Source organism: Arvicola amphibius, chromosome 4 (assembly GCF_903992535.2).
Source record: "Arvicola amphibius chromosome 4, mArvAmp1.2, whole genome shotgun sequence".
Classification (NCBI taxonomy): domain Eukaryota; kingdom Metazoa; phylum Chordata; class Mammalia; order Rodentia; family Cricetidae; genus Arvicola; species Arvicola amphibius.
The window spans coordinates 6,824,084-6,842,971 of record NC_052050.1 but is presented as its reverse complement, the minus strand read 5'-3'; the positions used below and the strand labels follow the sequence as shown (position 1 = coordinate 6,842,971).

General features: G+C 45.8%; 1 protein-coding gene across 1 annotated transcript; it reads right to left on the bottom strand.

Moving 5' to 3' along the window:
• Positions 1-1,982: 1,982 nt before the first annotated feature.
• Positions 1,983-16,536, bottom strand: LOC119811822 (CMRF35-like molecule 2). Its single transcript, XM_038325912.1, has 4 exons — positions 16,384-16,536; positions 7,000-7,347; positions 6,075-6,183; positions 1,983-4,241 (listed from the first exon to the last, which is right to left on the bottom strand). The coding sequence occupies exons 1-4, from the start codon at positions 16,421-16,423 to the stop codon at positions 4,115-4,117; spliced, it is 624 nt and encodes a 207-aa protein (XP_038181840.1). The 5' UTR covers positions 16,424-16,536; the 3' UTR covers positions 1,983-4,114.
• Between the last annotated feature and the right edge of the window lie 2,352 nt (positions 16,537-18,888).

Below are 18,888 nucleotides of genomic sequence, written 5' to 3'. Positions count from 1 at the left end.
TCTATAATCAGGCAAGGCTCTTAGCAGTGGGACTGGGTCATCAACCCATCCATGAAACCTTCAACCTACAATATGCCCAGCCTGCAAGGTGTGCTGGGGCAAAGGTAGCACAGAACTTGTGGGAGTGGCCAACCAATAATGACTGGTCCAGCTTGAGGTCCATGCCATGAGAGGGAGCCCAATCCTGACATTGCATGGATGGCCAGGAAAATAGGCTGGTCAGCCCAGAGACCCAGAATAGAACCAAAAATGACTGGCAGAAGAAAGTCAATGAAACAATTCCTAGTGGTAGTCTACTATGCCTATAGACTGGTGCCTAGCCCAGTTGTAGTTAGAGAGACATCGTCCAGCAACTGACAGTCACAGATGCAGAGGCCCACAGCCAAACACTAGGCTAAGCCAGGGGAACCCTGAAGAAGAGGAGAATGAAGGGTTCTAGGAGCCAAAGGGGTTGAGGTCACCATGAGGACATGGGCCATAGAATCAATTAAGCAGAACTCATAGAGTCTCACAGAGACTGAAGCAACAATCAAGGACCCTGTATGGTCTGAGCCAGGTCCTCTTCATATACATATGGTTGCATAACTTGGTGTTCTTGTGGGACCCCTAACAGTAGGAATGGGAGGTGTCTCTGATTCTTTTGTCTGAGTTTGGGACCCTTTTACTCCTACTGTGCCACCTCATCCAGTCTTAATATGAGAGTTTGTGCCTAGTCTTATTGTGATTTGCTATGCTGTCCAGTTAATATACCTGGGAGGCCTGCTCTTTTTTTTTTTTAAGGGAAATGGAGGAGTGGGTCTAGGGGAGAGGGGATGAGGATTGGAGGAGAGGAGGCAGGAGAAATTGTAGTTGGAATGTAATGTATGTAAAGAATAAAAATGAAAATTTCAAAAGAGCACTTTCTGCTCTTGCAGAAAACTCATTTGGCTCCCAGCACCTACATGGAGACTCACAGCCATCCATAAAACCAATTCCAAGGAATCTGATGCCCTCTTCTGACCTCTGGAGGTACCTGGCATGCATGCAGATGGTGCACAGACACATATGCAGGCAAAACTCTGTTGGCACAAAATAAATCTAAATTCTTTAAAAGAAATAATGTTAATAGTCAAAGAAACTGGATCTTTCTTTCCTTACTGATGGGAAAATAAGATAACATTGCCATGCTGGAATAGTTGGGTTATTTATTATAAAATCAAACATATACTCATTATATATCTTAGTAGTTGTGCAAGCATACACTGGAGAAATAAAAATGCATAATCATATAAAATAAAATATGTGTGAATGTGGATAACAGTTTTATTTGTAATGGAAATGATCCAAATACTGCAGTGAACAAGTGGTTAAGCTGTTGTGAATCTATTCCATTATACAGTGGAATAATACCCAGTAACAAAAAGAAATGAATTATTTCTAAGTACATCTGCTTGTATGGCACAATGGAATAATACCCAGTAGTAAGGAGGAATGAATTATGTCTAAGTACATCTTCTTGTATGGATCCCAGAGGCATTGTACTTACTGAGGGAGTGGGAAAGCTGATCTCAAAATATGGCACTGAAATGCTTCCATTTCCAGAACATTCTCAAAGTGACAAAACCAGAGTTGGAGAGCATACCAATGGTCTCTAGCGGGCAGTCATGGGGCAGAGTGGCGTGAAGTAGGTTTTGTGATGATGAAGCAGTTCTCTGTTTTGACCATGATAGCTTAAATGGCTGTACATGTGGGACAACAATGCATAATTAAACGTGCATGCAAATGAACACAAGTGAAAACTGTTGAGAACCGAGTATGGGCTGCAATCCGGCTCACAATATTGTACTAGCACCAGCTTCTTTCTTCTTCTTCTTCTTCTTCTTCTTCTTCTTCTTCTTCTTCTTCTTCTTCTTCTTCTTCTTCTTCTTCTTCTTCTTCTTCTTCTTCTCCTCCTCCTCCTCCTCCTCCTCCTTCTCTTCCTCCTCCTCCCCCTTCTCCTCCTCCTCCCTCTTCTCCCCTCCCTCTCTCTCTCTGTCTCTCTCTCTCCACACACACATATACAGTACACCACCACTAGGGGAAGCTGGCAGAAAGGTTCATAGGACCCTGTGCACTATAGGTACTAGGTATCTAGAGGTTCCACTGACTCTGCATGTCAAGTTCAGTGTCCTCTTCATCCTAACTCAGTTCTGCCTTTTTACATCACCTTCCCTCTTGAAACATGGTTGGTGCTGAGCCTCGTGGTCTCTGTCCTTGGTGCTGAATGCTTACCTCAGTTGCTTCACCACACATCCAGAGCCCTGTTCTTGGTCCTGAATGCTCACCTGGTAATTTTACCTACCTCTGGTTGCACCAGCTAATCTCTCCCTGTTCCTTCCTCTCCAGCCCTCAATATTCTGCTAGCTCACACCTCTAAGCTCCTAGTTGACACCCTCTGTCTGATAATACAGTCACTAGCTTGTGCATCACCCAAGCCTGCCCCTCTTTTTCCCACACCCGTCAGTTACTCCCATCTACAGACTTAGGCCCTTTGCTCTTTGACTCTTCTTTGAAGACATTGCATCACCTGCTAGGCAAACTCTCCTCTATTACATCCAGGATCTCGGTATGCTCAAGTGTATCCAATGTTTAGAAAAAATGTAAGCAAGATTTGATGCTGAATCCACACACTCCATTTGAACTGCTAGAAGAAAAGCATCATCATGCTGGGCTGACAGACATGCCTCACCCTAAGAAACTACTTCTGTGGTGTAGTCTGTCAGTGGGTAGAGGCTCCATGGAGAAATATCATTGTGAGGTTACTCCCTGGGTCTTTACATCCACTTATGGTGCTCCTACAAATGTGTCCTCTCTGTGGAAATAAACATCACTAGTTCAAGGCAGGCTTGAGCCTGAGGGTGGAGAGAAAGATCTGATCTGAGTGTCTGGAATGAATGGAGATGGAGATGGTGATGCTGTGGCTAACCCTGTGGGGCCCCCTGGAAAGATCATCAAGGATGGAGATGCTGATGCTGTGGCTAAGTCTGTGAGGTCCCCTGCAAAGAGAATTAAGGAAGAAACTGGCAAGCAGTCAACAAATTGGCCATATTCTAAGCTGAGGAAGTCCAGTGGATGCCCAGACGATATGATATCTCCTCACTACTGGCCCCACACCTGTCTCTAGATCTCTCCTTTTCTCCCCAAAATGGACTCCGCCAGGTTCTAAAGTGCACAAAGATGGACCCTCAGTTAACACTATGCACAGAAGACCCCAAGAAATATAGAATATTTCATGGCACTCACTGCCTCTTTCTCTACTGCTGATCTGAAAACTAAAAGAGACACTGAGCTTCACTTTCAAGCTGTTTTCAGTCCAGCCAAGCACATGCTCGGACACATGCTCGCTGGTCATGGGGACATAAGGAGACCTCAAGATCATGGTGAGCTAAAAGGATCAGATAAGATAAAAGAATGCTATGGGTTTGGAAGAGTGGGCAGTGAAGATGCTCAGACAGAAACCAAATTCTCTGGGATTGTTCTAGAAGAGAGAACATGACCCAGGATCCAAGTCTATAAGAAACATGTTCCTCAGGGAACCTCTTCTCTATAGGAAGGAGGTGATTGTTGCCATTGGAGACAATGACCTGAGATGGTTTTATGTCACAGTGATCAAGGGGCTAGGCTTGTGTTCAAGAACCTTCTAGAGGATTCTTACCCTTTGGAGCTGACATTAGAGCAGAATCCAAGAAATCTGGAGAAGGGAAAGGGGGACCTCCAACATGGGGCCCAGGGAAGTCTTGTTCCCTTTTTGGGAATGGTGGGGGGTGTTTGAGACTGTCTCATTATGTAGCCCTGGCTGTCCTGGAACTCACTATGTAGACCAAGCTGGCCTTGAACACGCAGAGCCTCACCTACCTCCATCTCTCCAGCACTGGAATTAAATGTGTGTGCCATTACTGCCAGCCTTGTTCCCTCTTTAACACTGAGGACTCCATGGGAGTCTGATATCTTAAGACTCACAGGTAATCAAGATCCTCCCTTGAGATGTGGAAATAGTGAAGTCCAGAATCCAAACACTGCTGCCTCTATGCAGAGTCAGGGCTGAGTCCCCCCCAGGGCATTCCTGGGGTGTTTTACTCCATAGCTCTTGGGTAGCTCATTCTAAATTTCCCCCAGGGATCTTCTGAAGCCTGTTCACCCAGAAGACAGCACAGAGCATGCTCAGAAACAGTGGTAGCTTCAGGAAGACCAGGACCTGGAAGTGGATGCTGCTGAGCAGGGACCTGTGGGCACATGAGGATGGACAATGAGTTCAAGGGGATATTCCAGAACCCATCCAACTCCTCCCACATTCCCTAATGCCTTGCCTCAGAATCCCAAATGATCCAGAATCAAACTAGGAAATGACTCAAGGAAGTCTACTCTTGTGGTCCCACCACCTCTTCTCTTGTTAAGGAAAGGTGATTGATGAAGAGAGGAAAGGGTTCTAGGTAGACACAGTTTTCTAGACACATGGCACAGAGATACTTACTGTCTCCCAGTTATTAATTGAGTTTATTGGTGGTAGGGCAGAGCTCGCATAGCACAGGCTGGCTTCCTGACACGGTTACAACTTTGAACCTCTGTGTCTTTTGTGGTTGATTCTCTGGTGAGCATTGCAGATACAGTACCCAATCTGGGGATCGAACTCTGGGCTTTGTGCATGTTAGGCAAACACTCTAGCAACTAAGCTACATCCCCAACCTTCAGTTGACTTCTTGAAACTAGTTCTCCTGAATTTCCCTCCCCATTCGAGGCCTAGAGGCACTGCCTTAGTCAGGCTTTCTATTGTTGCAATGAAACACCATGACCAAAAAGCAAGTTGGGGAGGAAAGGGTTTATTCTGCTTACACTTCAGCATTGCTATTTATCACCACAGGAAGTCAGGGTAAGACCTCAAGCAGGGCAGGAACCTGCAGGCAGGAGCTGATGCAGAGACCATGCGGTGTAGGAGGTCCTTCTGTCTTTGTGTTGCTTTCATTGGTTAATAAAGAAACTTCTTTGGGCCTGTTAATAGGGCAGAACTTAGGTAGGCAAGGGGATGGAACTGAATGTTGGGAGAAAGGAGGCAGAGTCAGAGAGAGACACCATGGATCCGCCTGAGACAGATGCTGGGAATTTTATCCGGTAAGCCACTGCCACATGGCAATACACAGATTAATAGAAATGGGTTAAATTAATGTAAGAGTTAGCCAATAAGAAGTTAGAGCTAATGGGCCAAGCAGTGATTTAATGACTACAGTTTCTGTGTGATTATTTTGGTTTCGGGCAGCTAGGATGAACAAGCGGCCACCCCCTACAACAACCATGGAGGAGTGCTGCTTACTGGCTTGCTCCCCATGGTCTGCTCATCTGGCTTTCTTACAGAAGGCAGGACCACCAGTCCAAGGGTGGCATCACCCATTGTGGTCTGGTCCCTTCCCCATCAATTACTAATTAAGAAATGTCCTATAGTCAGATCTTCTGGAGGCATTTCTCAGTCGAGGTTCCCTCCTTTAAGATGACTCTAGTTTGTGTGTCAGGCTGACATGAGACTAGTTAGCACAGGCATCATAGCCCTTTCTGAGTTCGTCTGGCAGAGAAGGAAGAAGGAGCACAAACTTCAGCCTGGAGCTGAGCCTGTTCCTCATGAGCAGCTCCTGGGAGCAAGAACCCCAGCTGAACAAAGACCTTTGCATTTATCTGTTTATTGTGGGGCTCAGAGATTGAACAAAGGTTGTTAGACCTGGTGGCAGGCACTCAGTGGGTACACTGAATCACTTCCCTGGCCTTCAACGATGACTTTTGAAAGAGGCACAGAGCTAGGACTCCAAGTCTAGAGTCCAGTGGGGAGGGATAGAAAAGAGAGGTGTGAATGGGAAGGATCTGTGACTCTACAAAACACACACTTTGTTCTAAGCCTGTGTCCCTCCAGCCCCTCCGCCATACTTGGAATCCACATGTAGGCTTGGAGAATTTGAAAGCTGAGATCAGAGGGAAGGAAACACCACTCAATAGTAAGGTCTCCTCAACATGGGTGACACTGCCAGCCCCTAGAATCCTAAGCACCTGACTCTCTCCTGGCCTTGGATCCTTACCATACTTGGAGGAGGAACACCTCAATGATGCTAACCCTCAGGTGTCCAGCGTTCACTAGTGGGAGAATGGGAGTTGTAGCTGGGGGTGTGGTCTCCACGGTAGTTGGGGCTGTTGGAGATAAAGATGGACACCAGTTCACCGTGTGGTCCCAAGCCCGTGCTAAATCAGTATCTATGTGGATCTGTTCAAGGCAAACCTCAGCCACATCATGGGTTTGTCTCTCAAGGGCTGAAGGAGCCTTTCTGCCAAAACACTGGCCAATGTCTCATGTCAAACTTTCTTCCATCCACCTCTCTCTCTGCCTGAGGGAGGGCAGAAGGGTTTTCCAGGGATTCCCCCCTGCTTGGCGAGATGCCCATGAGAGGGAGTGTGAAAGAAAACAGCTCAGCTTATGGCCCAAAGATCCTCCCAGAGACCATGGAGGGTTCTCAAGCATCCTTCATACTGGAACAATTAAAGATCACTTTAACTCACCAGGCGGTAGTGGCGTACGTCTTTAAGCCCAGTACTTGGAAGGCAGAGGCAGGAGGATCTCAGTGAGTTCAAGGCCAGCTTGGTCTACAAAGCAAGTTCCAGGACAGCCAGGACTGTTTCAGAGAGAAACCCTGTCATGAAAACATCATCATCATCATCATCATCATAATAATAATAATGATAATAGTAATAGTAATAATAATAAATGAATAATTTTACCACTAAGGAGGAGTTAGATCATCCCTTGGCTCCTCCTAGAGACATCAGGTGTCAGGTCATTTGTGTGACCTATCCCTCAAAACCCCTCCTACGGTGGATTGGTCAGCCATCTCTCCCCAACCCCACTGAGATGAGGACAACACTCAGAGGTACACTTCAAGGCAATGCCCACCCATGTCCCAACCCAGACACTTTCTCAAAGCTCTGTAGCTGGAGCCGGTATAGCCTTACCTGGAAAAACATGTACCTTTACAAGGACCGCTGGGTCACGTGACCATGAATCCCAGATAAAGTAAGTTTGAATCTTGCACCAGTAAGATCCAGCATCATCTAGGCTGAGGTCCTCCATGGTCACTGTCATAGTGAAGTTCTCAGCATGGTCTCTGATGGACACTCGGCCATTCTTCTTTTCCTCCCCGTTTCCTGTGATTTCCACGAGAGTTTCACATTCTGTGTCGTATGGTCCTCGACACCAGTATTTCATGTGGTTCTTGTATGACTCTCCATATTGACACTGTACATGGAGAGAGCCTCCCTCATAGCCAGACACAGAGCCAGGGCCCGTCAGAGAGAAGCAGCCTGAAAAACATAAGTCAGAGTCGAGGCCTCCTTCCTGGTGGGCCCGGAAGTAATTTTTCCTGAGGCATGGGGAGATCTGGGAAGAGGACCAGGAGGGACATTTGCACATGGGACCCAAGCAAAATGGACTGGAGTCTGTGGCAGAGACAAGGAGAAACTGGTCCCCAGTAGAGACTTGGCACCAAGTGACCACACAGGGATCCTGCCTTTAGGGATGGTTAAAGGAGGTCAAAGCTAGCATAAAGTTAGATAGCATGCAAATCACTTCCTCTGGACTCAAGTTTCTGCATTCTGGAATCTTTTGCAAGTCCAACTTGCTCTTTAAAAATTCTACTTCTTAATTGCATGTGGAGGAGGCTTCCTCACACCCAGGAGGCTAAGACAGGGGGATTTTGAGTTTGAGGACAGCCTCAACTACATAGTGAATTTCAAGCCAGCCTGAGCTACATAGCAGACTATCTCAAAACAAAGAAACAAACAGAAAAACCTGATTTACTCCACTAGCACAACCAGGCTGTGTGCCCTGCCATAAGTTACTTCGTATTGTGTAAAACACTTTTCCAGACTGTGTCTTGCTGTGAGAGACTGTGTGTGTGTGTGTGTGTGTGTGTGTATTGGTTTTTTCAAGGCAGGGTTTCTCTGTGCAGTCCTTGTTGTCCTGAAACTCTCTCTATAGACAAGTCTGGCCTTAAACTCACAGAAATCCTCCTGTCTCTGCCTCACAAGTGCTGGAATTAAAGATGTGTGCCACCACTGCCCAGCAAGACTCTATTTTTTTAAAAAAATATTTTTATAACCAGGCAGTGGTGGCACACACCTTCAATCCCAGCACTCAGGAGGCAGAGGCAGGCAGATCTCTGTGAGTTCAAGACCAGACTGGTCTATAAGAACAAGTTTCAGGACAGGCTCCAGAGCTGTAGAGAAACCCTGTTTCGAAGGAAAAAAAAATATTGTATTTTGTGTGTGTGGTGTGCATACCCACAGAGGTCAGAAAAGAACCCCTGGAACTACAGTTACAAATGGTTGTGAGCCTCCATGTGGGTTCTAAGAACCAATCTGGGTCCTCTGTGAGAGCAATGAGTGCTCTTGAACACGGAGTCATCTACTCAGTCCCAAGGAACCACACTTTTCAGGCAGCTTTCAACTATTTGAGGATGGAGGATAGCTGCACACATCAGAGTGAACACAGACACCAGCATCCACACCACCCACATGGCCCAGGCTGATAGTGCACATATTCCTAGAAGGAGAAAGAGACCACCCTATAGATGTATTGGGGTAAGCTGAGACTGTAGGGGTAGGGTACATGGGCAGTACAGAGAGAAAGGGAAAACATGCAAACATGAGAAGGCTGTGGAGTCCACTTGTCCTGGAGTCTGATTGGAGTCTCTCACCAGCAGATGAGAACATTCCAGCACAATCAGTATTTGCTGTAAAGGCTGCTGTCATAGAGTTGACATTCATTTCATATATAGATACTTAGTGTTAAAGCGGCAATGGCCCAAGCTTAAGATTTGAATGTGCATGCCCTTGGGTAAGGCTTTTTCCTTTCCTCACATTGCCCAATCTTAGAGAAACTTAGAGTATCTTAGAGAAACTCTGTCTCGAAAAATAAACAAACAAACAAAAAACAACAAAAAAAAAACAACAGACAAACAAAGGCTTTTTTTTTTTTTTTTGATAAGCCTTGTTCCCTTGAACTGCAAGCCCAAATAACCCTTCCTCCTCTAAGTTGCTTCTTGTTGGGTGGTGCTTTGTTACAGCAGCAACAAAACTAATACATTGTAGCAGCACGACCAGCAGGAAGCCTCCTGAACTGTAATACACTCCAGCAGTGTGACCAGCAGGAAGCCTCCTGAGCTGTGATACACTGTAGCAGTGTGACCAGCAGGAAGCCTCCTGAGCTGTGATACACTGTAGCATCCCGACCAGCAGGAAGCCTCCTGAGCTGTGATACACTGTAGCAGTGTGACCAGCAAGAAGCCTCCTGAGCTGTGATACACTGTAGCATTCCGACCAGCAGGAAGCATCCTGAGCTGTAATACATTGTAGCAGCCTGACCAGTAGGAAGCATCCTGAGCTGTTCTTTGAACATACAAGCTTGTCTTGATTCTAGACGCTTCCATAGCCAGTGGTGAGCACTCAGTAGAGGAGATGGATCTAAGCTTTATTTTCAGTTCTTGTAGTTGCTGAAGGGACACTAGGCTCCTCAAACATGGTTCTGGCAGGCTTCCCCTTTCTCCCCATTCCCTCTGCCTTGCTAAAAAACCATTAGATTACATTCCTAAAGCTAACCGTCAATGTCTGTTCCCTTATTCAGCCACTTCCCTCCTGAAGCTGACTACCAAGATCCAGCAATCAAAAGCCCCCTTTGGCTCACCTAATTAACATGCCCGATTAAAATTAAACACCTCATCCTAACACGAGGGTACCCCTTTACCTTTACAAACAGGCTTTGAGGTATGTGTCTCCTCTCTATCCAGAGGCAGCCTTTGGATACTCCTTCCCCCTTTCCCTCGTCACCTCTCTCCTTTACCACCGCAACCTAGTCTACTCTAACACAGACCTCCCCTTCTTCTCCTCTTAGGAACAACACCTGCAAGGTCATTTGCTGCTGTTTTCCACCTGAGTCAGATGTAGTCTCTTTAACTTTTCTTCCCTGCTTAATAAAGGCTCTCTCTGTGAAACAGGTGTTTGGGTGTAGTCAGTGCCTACTCTGGGGTTTGGAGGAAGTCCCCATGGTGAGGGTGGGGTCTCCTTTAATTGCCTCTAACCGTGTGTCTGTAAGATGGGGACATTGCTGCCTTCCCTGCCTAGGTCACAAGTGGTTCACCGGCTAAAAGGGCATTAACATCTACTGTGGACTCCACAGGCTGCTGAGAACACATGGTTCTCAACATTCTGCACTTCAATTATTTCTTCTTTTGTTAGTTTTTTCATTAAAATTATTACTGTTTTATTAAATATTAAAATTATCATGGGCACGGTGATGCATGCTCTTAATCTCAGCACTCAGGAGGCAGAGGCAGGTGGATCTCTGTGAATTTGAGGCCAGCCTGGTCTACAGAGTGAGTTCCAGGACAGCAAAGGCTGTTGCACAGAGAAACCCCATCTCAAACAAACAAGCAAACAAAACCCTAAAAACAAAAATTATTTTATTCAAATTATGCCTTCTAAAAGAGAAGGCTCTGTGTGAGTCATCTTTGAAAGGTCTCGTGCTGGTTCAAAACCACATTTGCTGAACTGAGCATCTCAGCTAGACTTGGTGTCATCTCGATTAGAAGACAGCGGATGACGGAATTGAACATCTTTTGTGTGGTGTGAGAGCCTGAGTCAGCTGAGGGCATGGTGACTCTGACTGCATGAGTCTGGGGAGCCAGACTGTTAGACAGTTTTACCCAAATTCCAATCAGAGCATTTGCATGATAGTCACGCCTCTGGATGGGGATTGTCACGCCTCTGGATGGGGATTGTCACGCCTCTGGTTGGGGATTGTCACGCCTCTGGATGGGGATTGTCATGCCTCTGGATGGGGATTGTCACGCCTCTGGTTGGGGATTGTCACGCCTCTGGATGGGGACTGTCATGCCTCTGGATGGGGATTGTCACGCCTCTGGATGGGGATTGTCATGCCTCTGGATGGGGGTTGCCTTCCTTCTCCAGGCTCCTCGCTGCCAGGCAGCGGGTCATGGTGGTGCTCTCAGCGCCTCTGTGCCTCTTGGGGCACCTCAAGCCAGAGGCCAGGACTCTGGTAGCCACTGATCCAATCAAACCTAAGAACCTTCCAGAATTTGCAGGAGGAACCTACCTCTCTACTACATAGCAACAGGGCCAGGACAGAAATGCCTTTTGTGTTTTTGTTTTTGAGATAGGGTCTTACAATTGTAGCCAAATCAGCCCTGCCCTTGAGAGCTTCTTGTCTCTGCCTCATGAGTGCTGGGATTAAGGCATGAGGCATCACACGCAGGGCGTTATTTTATTTAATAAGATGTCCTCAGGTTCATTCATGTTTTGATAAATATCAGGACTGATTTGAGCATTGCAAAATGTGTACATACATCAAAATAGCATATTGTACCCCAGAAGTGTGTGCAATCATCTTGTCAATCAAAGAAAATTCTAGTAACACTGCAAACCTGAAAGTGTGGACCACACAATATACAACGAATAAAAGTTTTAATGTTTGCCTGGAATACCAGGACCCAGAAGCTGTATGGCCCAGAGGCCCAGGATAGAACAAAGTATGACTAGAGAAAAAATGTCAATGACACCTAATGATATTCTGCTATGCTCATAGACTGGTACCTAGCCCAGTTGTCATCAGAGGGGCCTCATCCAGCAACTGATGGAAACAGATGCAGAGATCCTCAATCAAACATTAGGCCAAGCTCGGGGGAATCCTGCTGAAAAGAGGGAAGAAGGATTGTAGGAGCCAGAGGGGTCAAGGACATCACAAGAAAACCTGAAGAATTGACTAACATGGGCTCATGGGGGCTCACAGAGACTGAACCAACAACCAGGGAGCCTGCATGGGACTGACCCAGGCCCTCTGCATATATGACAGCTGTGTAGCTTGGTCTTCTTGTGGAACTCAATCAGTGGGAGCAGGGGCTTGCCTCTGACTCTTTTGCTGGTTTGTGAGACCCTACTCCTCATACTGGGTCCCCTTGCCCAGCCTTAATACAAAGGGAGATGCTTAATCTTACTGCAACTTCATAGGCCATGTTCTGCTAATATCCATGGGAGCTCTGCCCCTTTCTGAATTGAAAAAGAGAAGCAATGGATTAGGGGTTCAGAAGGGAGGTAGGGGGAGGGACTGGGAGGAGAGAAGAGAGAGGAAACTGTGGTCCAGATGTAAAATAAATAAATAAATAAATAAATAAATAAATAAATAAATAAATATGTTTTTTAAAAAGTTCTAGTTCCTCATTAAATTTTTGTTTCTTTATGGTGGGGGCATGGTGTTATTAGAGGTCAGAGGATGACTTTAGGAGTCAGTTCTCGCCTTCCATTTTGTGGACTTTAAGGATCAGACTCAAGGCTTGTATGGCAAGGGCTCTCACCCATGAGCCGGCTCACTGGCACTAGCTTTAGTTCTTTTATTTTGGTTTTTGTTGTTGCTGTTGTTGTTTGGCTTTGTTTTTCTTTATGTTTCTTTTCTTTCCTCCTCCTCCTTCTTTTCCTTTAGACAAAGCTGGCCTCAACTTCACAGTCTTCTTGCCTCAGGCCTTTGAGCACTAGGACTACCAGGTGTGTGCCACCCTGCCTGGCTATTTCTGTTGGTTTTATATCAGAAACCGCTTCCTTTCTCTTGACATTTCCCATACCTACTCTGAAATTGTCCCTACCATCTTTCTTTCTATCCTTTTCTCGTTCTTCATTCTCAGGCTTACTATATAAACCCTGTGGATCTCCTCTAGGTATACCAAATGACTGACTTTCCCCCAGACCACGTTTACAACCTTGGGTGGGTGCAGTGGGTAGAGAGGAATTTTGTGGAAGAGGAGGGTGATATGCCAGAGCTGAGATGCAGGAGAGTGCACTTTATGTGAGTACGAATTAGTTCAATTTTAAATCTAGGTGTAAGTGCTTGCCTGCCCAGGTGCCAATGCACCCATAGTGAAAAGGTGAAGGGCCTGGATGGGGATGCCAGCCAGCTCCTGAAGGATGGGCAAAAAGAGGGTCTCATTTTCCGTTTAACTGCACTGAGCTACAGCACTTGGGTAATTTTGTCAGATGTAAACAAGCTTACTCAAAGAAGCAGGTGTGGTCCTGCTTCGTGGTGTTGCTGATTACTGTGGTGTTGATATTCTCATCATACCTGACTTTAAGCTGCTATTTACTGTAGAGAAGGGAAAAGCCGGTAGTTGTCTCCTGTGATCTGAGACAAGGCAGCTCCAGCCATCAAAGTTTCTGAAATCTACTCCAGTAATTACAAAATTTCCACCAACTCTCCAAATTGTATGAGGAGTGTATCGTCAACATCACCACCATCGTCACCACCATCACCACCATCACCACCATCATCACCACCACCATCACCACCATCACCACCATCATCACCACCATCACCACCATCACCACCACCATCACCACCATCACCACCACCATCACCACCATCACCACCATCATCATCATCATCACCACCATCACCACCATCATCACCACCATTATCATCACCATCATCACCACCATCACCATCACCACCATCATCACCACCATCATCATCATCACCATCACCACCATCACCATCATCACCACCATCATCACCATCATCACCTTCTGTCAGGGCAGTTCAAGTGTCTTATAAGTGTGACACTATGAATCTAATAGTCTAACATAGCCTGAAGACCTAGATTTTGTTTTGCTGTTTGTTGTTTTATTGTTTTATACCAATGGAGCCAAAGCTGGCCTATGAACTAGCTACATAGCTAAGAATGTCCTTAAGCTTCTGATCCTCCTGCCTCTGTCTCCCAAGGACTGACAAGGTGTGTGATACAACTCCTGGTGAAAGATCTAGATCACGATGGTGGTGAGGGATCATGGAGATCATCCAGTCTCCTCTCACTTTACTCATGAGAAGGCTATGTTTAGGGGCCATCAAGACATCTCAGTGGTTTGCTGTGCAAACCTGGCCATCATAGTTCGGTCCCTAGAAACCTCATAATTGTGGAAGAAAAAAAACTGACTCTACAAAACCAGCCTCTGACCTCGCTTTCCCACCCACAACCCCACACACATGAATGAACACATGTTATTAAAAAAGGAAAGAATGTAAGCAAAGAGGTCAAGACCATGATGTGGACACCCACTGAAACACTTACCTGAGCTAATGGAAGCTCACCAGCTGCAGCCGGACTGAGAAGGAACCAGCATAGGACCAAACTATACCACCTGAATGTGGGTGACAGTTGTATGGCTGGGGCAGACTGAGAGGACACTGACAGTGGCACCAGGATTTTTCCTACTGCTTCTACTGGTTTTGGGGGATCCTATTCTCTTTGGATGCATACTTTGCTCAGCCTAGATATAGTGGGGAGGACCTTGAACCTTCCCCAAAGCAATGTGCCTTACCCTTTCTGGGAAGTGGATGGAGGGTGGAATGGGGGACGGTGAAGGGAATGGGAGGAGGGGAGGAAGTGAGAACTGGGATTGGTATGTAAAATGAAAAAATATAGTTTGTTTTCTTTTTTTAAAAAAAGGTAAGAAAAGCAAACTATGTGTGATCAGAATCACTCAGCTGGTCTCCTCCCTTTAAATCCCAGCCTTCTTCCATTGCTGGTTGGGGTGCAAACTTGTACAGCTGCTTTGGAACTCAGTATGGTGATTTCTCAGAAAATTAAGAAACAATTTACCTCAAGACCCAGCAATGCCACTCTTGGGCATATACCCAAAAGACACTCAACCATACCACAAGGGCATGTGCTCAGCTATGTTCATAGAAGCATTATTGGTAATAGCCAGAACCTGGAAGCAACCTAGACTCCCCTCAACTGAAGAATGGATAAAGTGGTACATTTACACGACGGAGTGCTACACAGTGGTAAAAAGTAACGACATCTTGAAATTTGCAGACAAGTGGGTGGATCTAGTAAAAAACATATTGAACAAGGTAACCCAGACCCAGAAAGACAAATATAATATGTACTCACTCATAAGTGGCTTTTAGACATAAAGTAAAGAAAAGCCAATCTACAGGCCACAACCCCAGAGAAACTAGACAACAAAGAGGACCCTAAGAGAGACATACATGGATCTACATAGGAAAGTGAAAAAGACAAGATCTCCTGAGTAAATTGGAAGCATAAAAACAGGAGAGTAGAAGAAGAGAGGGGAGGAGGAGAGGGAAGTGGAGAAAATGTATTGCTCAATAAAAACAGTAAAAAAAATTAAAATTTAAAAATAAATAACTCCTGGTCTTTAAATTTTATGTTCTGTTGGGCCCATTTAAAAAAAACAACAATCAGCCGGGCGGTGGTGGCGCACACCTTTAATCCCAGCACTCGGGAGGCAGAAGCAGGCGGATCTCTGTGAGTTCGAGGCCAGCCTGGTCTACAAGAGCTAGTTCCAGGACAGGCTTTAAAAAAGCTACAGAGAAACCCTGTCTCGAAAAACCAAAAAAAAAGAAAAAAGAAAAAAACAACAACCACCATAAAAACTCATCTGCAAGGATGAGAAATATTCTCTAATCTTCATCCTCAACTATTTCCCACAGAAAAATGTGTTTTTCCTCCTTTTCTGTTTCTGTTTTTTTTTTTTTTTTTTTTTAAGAAAGAGGTTTCACCATATAGACCAAACTGGTCTTTTGCTCACAGAGATCCACCCTGCCCTTACCTCCCAAGTACTGGAATTAAAGGCATGTACCACCATGCTTGACCCTTTTAAAGATTTTTAAAGACAAGATCACGTGATGTAGTCAAGACGGGCCTACAAGCTGCCAGCCTCCTGCCTCAGCCTCCTGTGTGCTGTGGTTACAGGTGCACACTATCACACCGGCCAATGCATTGTTTCTCACACACCTTTCTAACCTCTTTAAACCAAGCATCAGGAAGATGAAGCCTTTGCCACTTCTGCACTTCCCAGTCTTTAGGATCTCCATCTACACTTAATATAAATTATGGCTTCTCTGTTTGACACCTGTTCATCCATCAAGACTGACTTCTATGAAGCCTCCATTCCTCTGAGAGCAAAACTAGGGGTCCTTGGTGTGGTCTATTTCTCCATGAATGCTCTTGTTGTAGCAAGTCCCACACCATAGTAAAATTGCTTGCCTGCCTCATTCAAATAGGACTCTCTTGACTGAGGAATTTGCTTATAGTTACAGCATTCAGAACAAACCAGGCATGCAGCTGCTACTTAATAAAGGTTTGTAGAGTCCATGGAAGAATGTTGGAGTATACAGATAGAGAAGGAGATGGATCAATGGATGTATCCGCTACCTGTTTTCTGCTGACACCTCCATTCTGGCTTGAACCCAGGAATCTCACTCTCCCGCCCTCTGCAAAACTAGGTTCACAGAAGCATAGACCTACTCACCTCTCAGGCAGAGAAGGAGCAGACCTGGGCCCAGCCACATGCTCCTGCCTCGCTCGGTGCTTGCTGTCTCCAGGAAAATGCAGGTGGCTGCGGGAATCAAGATGTGTGTGGCAGAACCCTGGCGCCCACCTCCTTGTTCAAGATTTCTCTGGGTTTGCCTCTCATCTACTTCCTTCTCACTTTGAACTACTTCCCAATTTAACAAAAGAGGAAGATGAGCGAGAGCCGCTTCAGGGAATGAACAGCTCCTCTGCGGGAGCCTGCACAGCTGAACCTTCAGGAAAGCCAGATGCTGTGTGTGTGAAAACTCCAGCCCAGGAAATCCCTGTTTCTCCCATTCCACTTCTTATTTAGTACACTTCCTCGAACTCCGTAGCTTTCCTTTGCTACGGTTATCAGCTTTGGGGTCATGAGTGCCCCCAGACAAAGAGCAGCGATGAACGCTCTGTGTCTCTCGCAACAATTACTCGTGTGAAGTTGACTTCACACACCTCCTCCTCCAGCCAGCATCCCAATATCCCTCCAGACTCAACCTTCTGACTTCCTGTGGGTCAGCACTACTTACATTACCACCAGGTGTTCAGCTAATTCAGAGGACAACGTGCGGGAGTCAGTTCTCTCCTTCTACTACGCGAGGCTTGGGATCGAACTCAGGTCACCAAGCTTAGCAGCAAGCTCCTTCACCCACTGAGCTGGCCCCCCATTTCTACTACGGGCTAGCCGTGCGCCCTTGAGCTTGCTGTGGAGTCATTCTTCCTTCCAGCGTCCTCCAGCATCTTCATCGGTGAAGCAGAACAAGCGGGGCAATTCCTTTGTTGTTTTTGCTTATTTGTTATTCTTGGGCAAGTCCGTGTGTATGAAGCACGGCTTCCCTCTTCCAGCAAAATAGTGATAATCCTTTTTAAAGAGTTTATTCATTTTTATTTTGATGTATGTGTGCTTATCTGAACGTATGTCTGTGCACTACATGCATGCTTGGTGCCCGGAAGGGACAGAAGACAGCAAAGGATCCCCTGGAGATAGAGTTACAGACAGTTGTGAGCCACTATAGATGTGCTAAAAAGGGGAGATTTCAGGTCTCCCCATCAAGAAGATCTAACCAGGGACTGGAGAGATGGCTCATCAGTTAAGACCACTTGTTGCTCTTTCAGAAGACAAGGGTTCAGTTCTCAGCACCATAAGGAAGCTCCCAATTATTCTATAACTCCAGTTCTATGGAATCCAACACCTTCTTCTGGCCTCTGTGAGTACCAGACATGAATAAAATGTATTTACATTTACCTGCAGGCAAAACATTCATACACATGAATAGAAACAAATAGATGTTTAAAACAAACAGACAAGATCAAGGCAGTCTCCAGCTCATTCCATTTGACTGTTTAGTTATGTGTGTGTGTGTGTGTAGCTGTATGCTTTTCCTTACCTAATCTGATCTCTAGAGTTGTTTATTCAAACTAAAACATATCACATAAATGCCTGAAATTCTCAAAGAATAAACTAAAAATTTGGAAACAAAACCAAACAGTTTTAAAGCAAAAAACCCCAAACCAAAATGGAAGCTTGGTGTGGTGGTGCATGCCTGTAATCCCAGCATTCCCAAGGTGAAGACTAAAAAATTGCTGTAAATTTCAGGGTTAACCTGGGCTAGAGAAGTGAATTATGGGCCAACCTAAGATACATAGTAAAACCCTGTCTCAAAAAAGAAAAAAAAAGCAATAAATAAATAACAATAAAGGAAATGGAAGGTAGCAAACCCACAAAATAAGCCTAATGTGATGTCATCTCATTGTACCCCAAATTCCATAGGCATCAGTAGGTTTGGTACCTAAGAGCTTCCCCCAGAGGCTTATGGGAATTCTCCACAAATTGCAGACCCGAAGTTCTCATTTGCAGTGAGTCAAAGTCAGGAGTCAGATCTATAAAAGGAGTGGAAGGCTACGAACAAGAAATGGTGCCAGTGCCCCCCCATCCCGTTGTTACACCCCCCCACCACCATGGGGAAATGGCCTTGGGCTGTACACAGCAGGGGTGGGGAGGGAGAATCTAAAGTTGCACAATGAGAAAGAAGCAAACAGCTGCTAGGCAAGGACCATCAATTGAGCTCCCTGCTGCAAGCTGGGATTCTCTCAGGGTCACTGGAGCCACAGAACAGTCAGTGAGGGGGCTCGCTGCAGTGCTGAAGTATCTGGGGAGAGTCAGGAGCCACTGGAGAGTCTCCCAGAAGAACAGACACTTAGGGCCAGCGAGACAGCTCAGTGGGTAAAGGTACTTGCTGCTAAGCAAGGACATTAGTCCTTGCCCTGTTCCCAGAAAATACCATCCTTGATAAGGGAACTGGAAGTAAATGGATCCTTCTTACAGAGCTGTGAGATGGCTCAGTCAGGAAAGTGCTTGTCATGGAAGGGTACCAGCGTTCAGATTCCCAGCACTGACGTAAAACGCAGCCAAGCGCAGCTGTTTGTCAATAATACTAGCAGCCTAGCAGCGGGAAGGAAGAGAGGCAGG

Bases quoted from the DNA above. Each gene is read 5' to 3' on its own strand.
- LOC119811822 (XM_038325912.1), bottom strand. From the start codon at position 16,423: ATGTGGCTGGGCCCAGGTCTGCTCCTTCTCTGCCTGAGAG. The intron at 7,348-16,383 runs GTGAGTAGGTCT...TATGTTTTTCAG, and splicing joins GCTCCTTCTCTGCCTGAGAG to GCTGCTTCTCTCTGACGGGC. The intron at 6,184-6,999 runs GTAAGGCTATAC...TATCTCCAACAG, and splicing joins AAAGGTACATGTTTTTCCAG to CCCCAACTACCGTGGAGACC.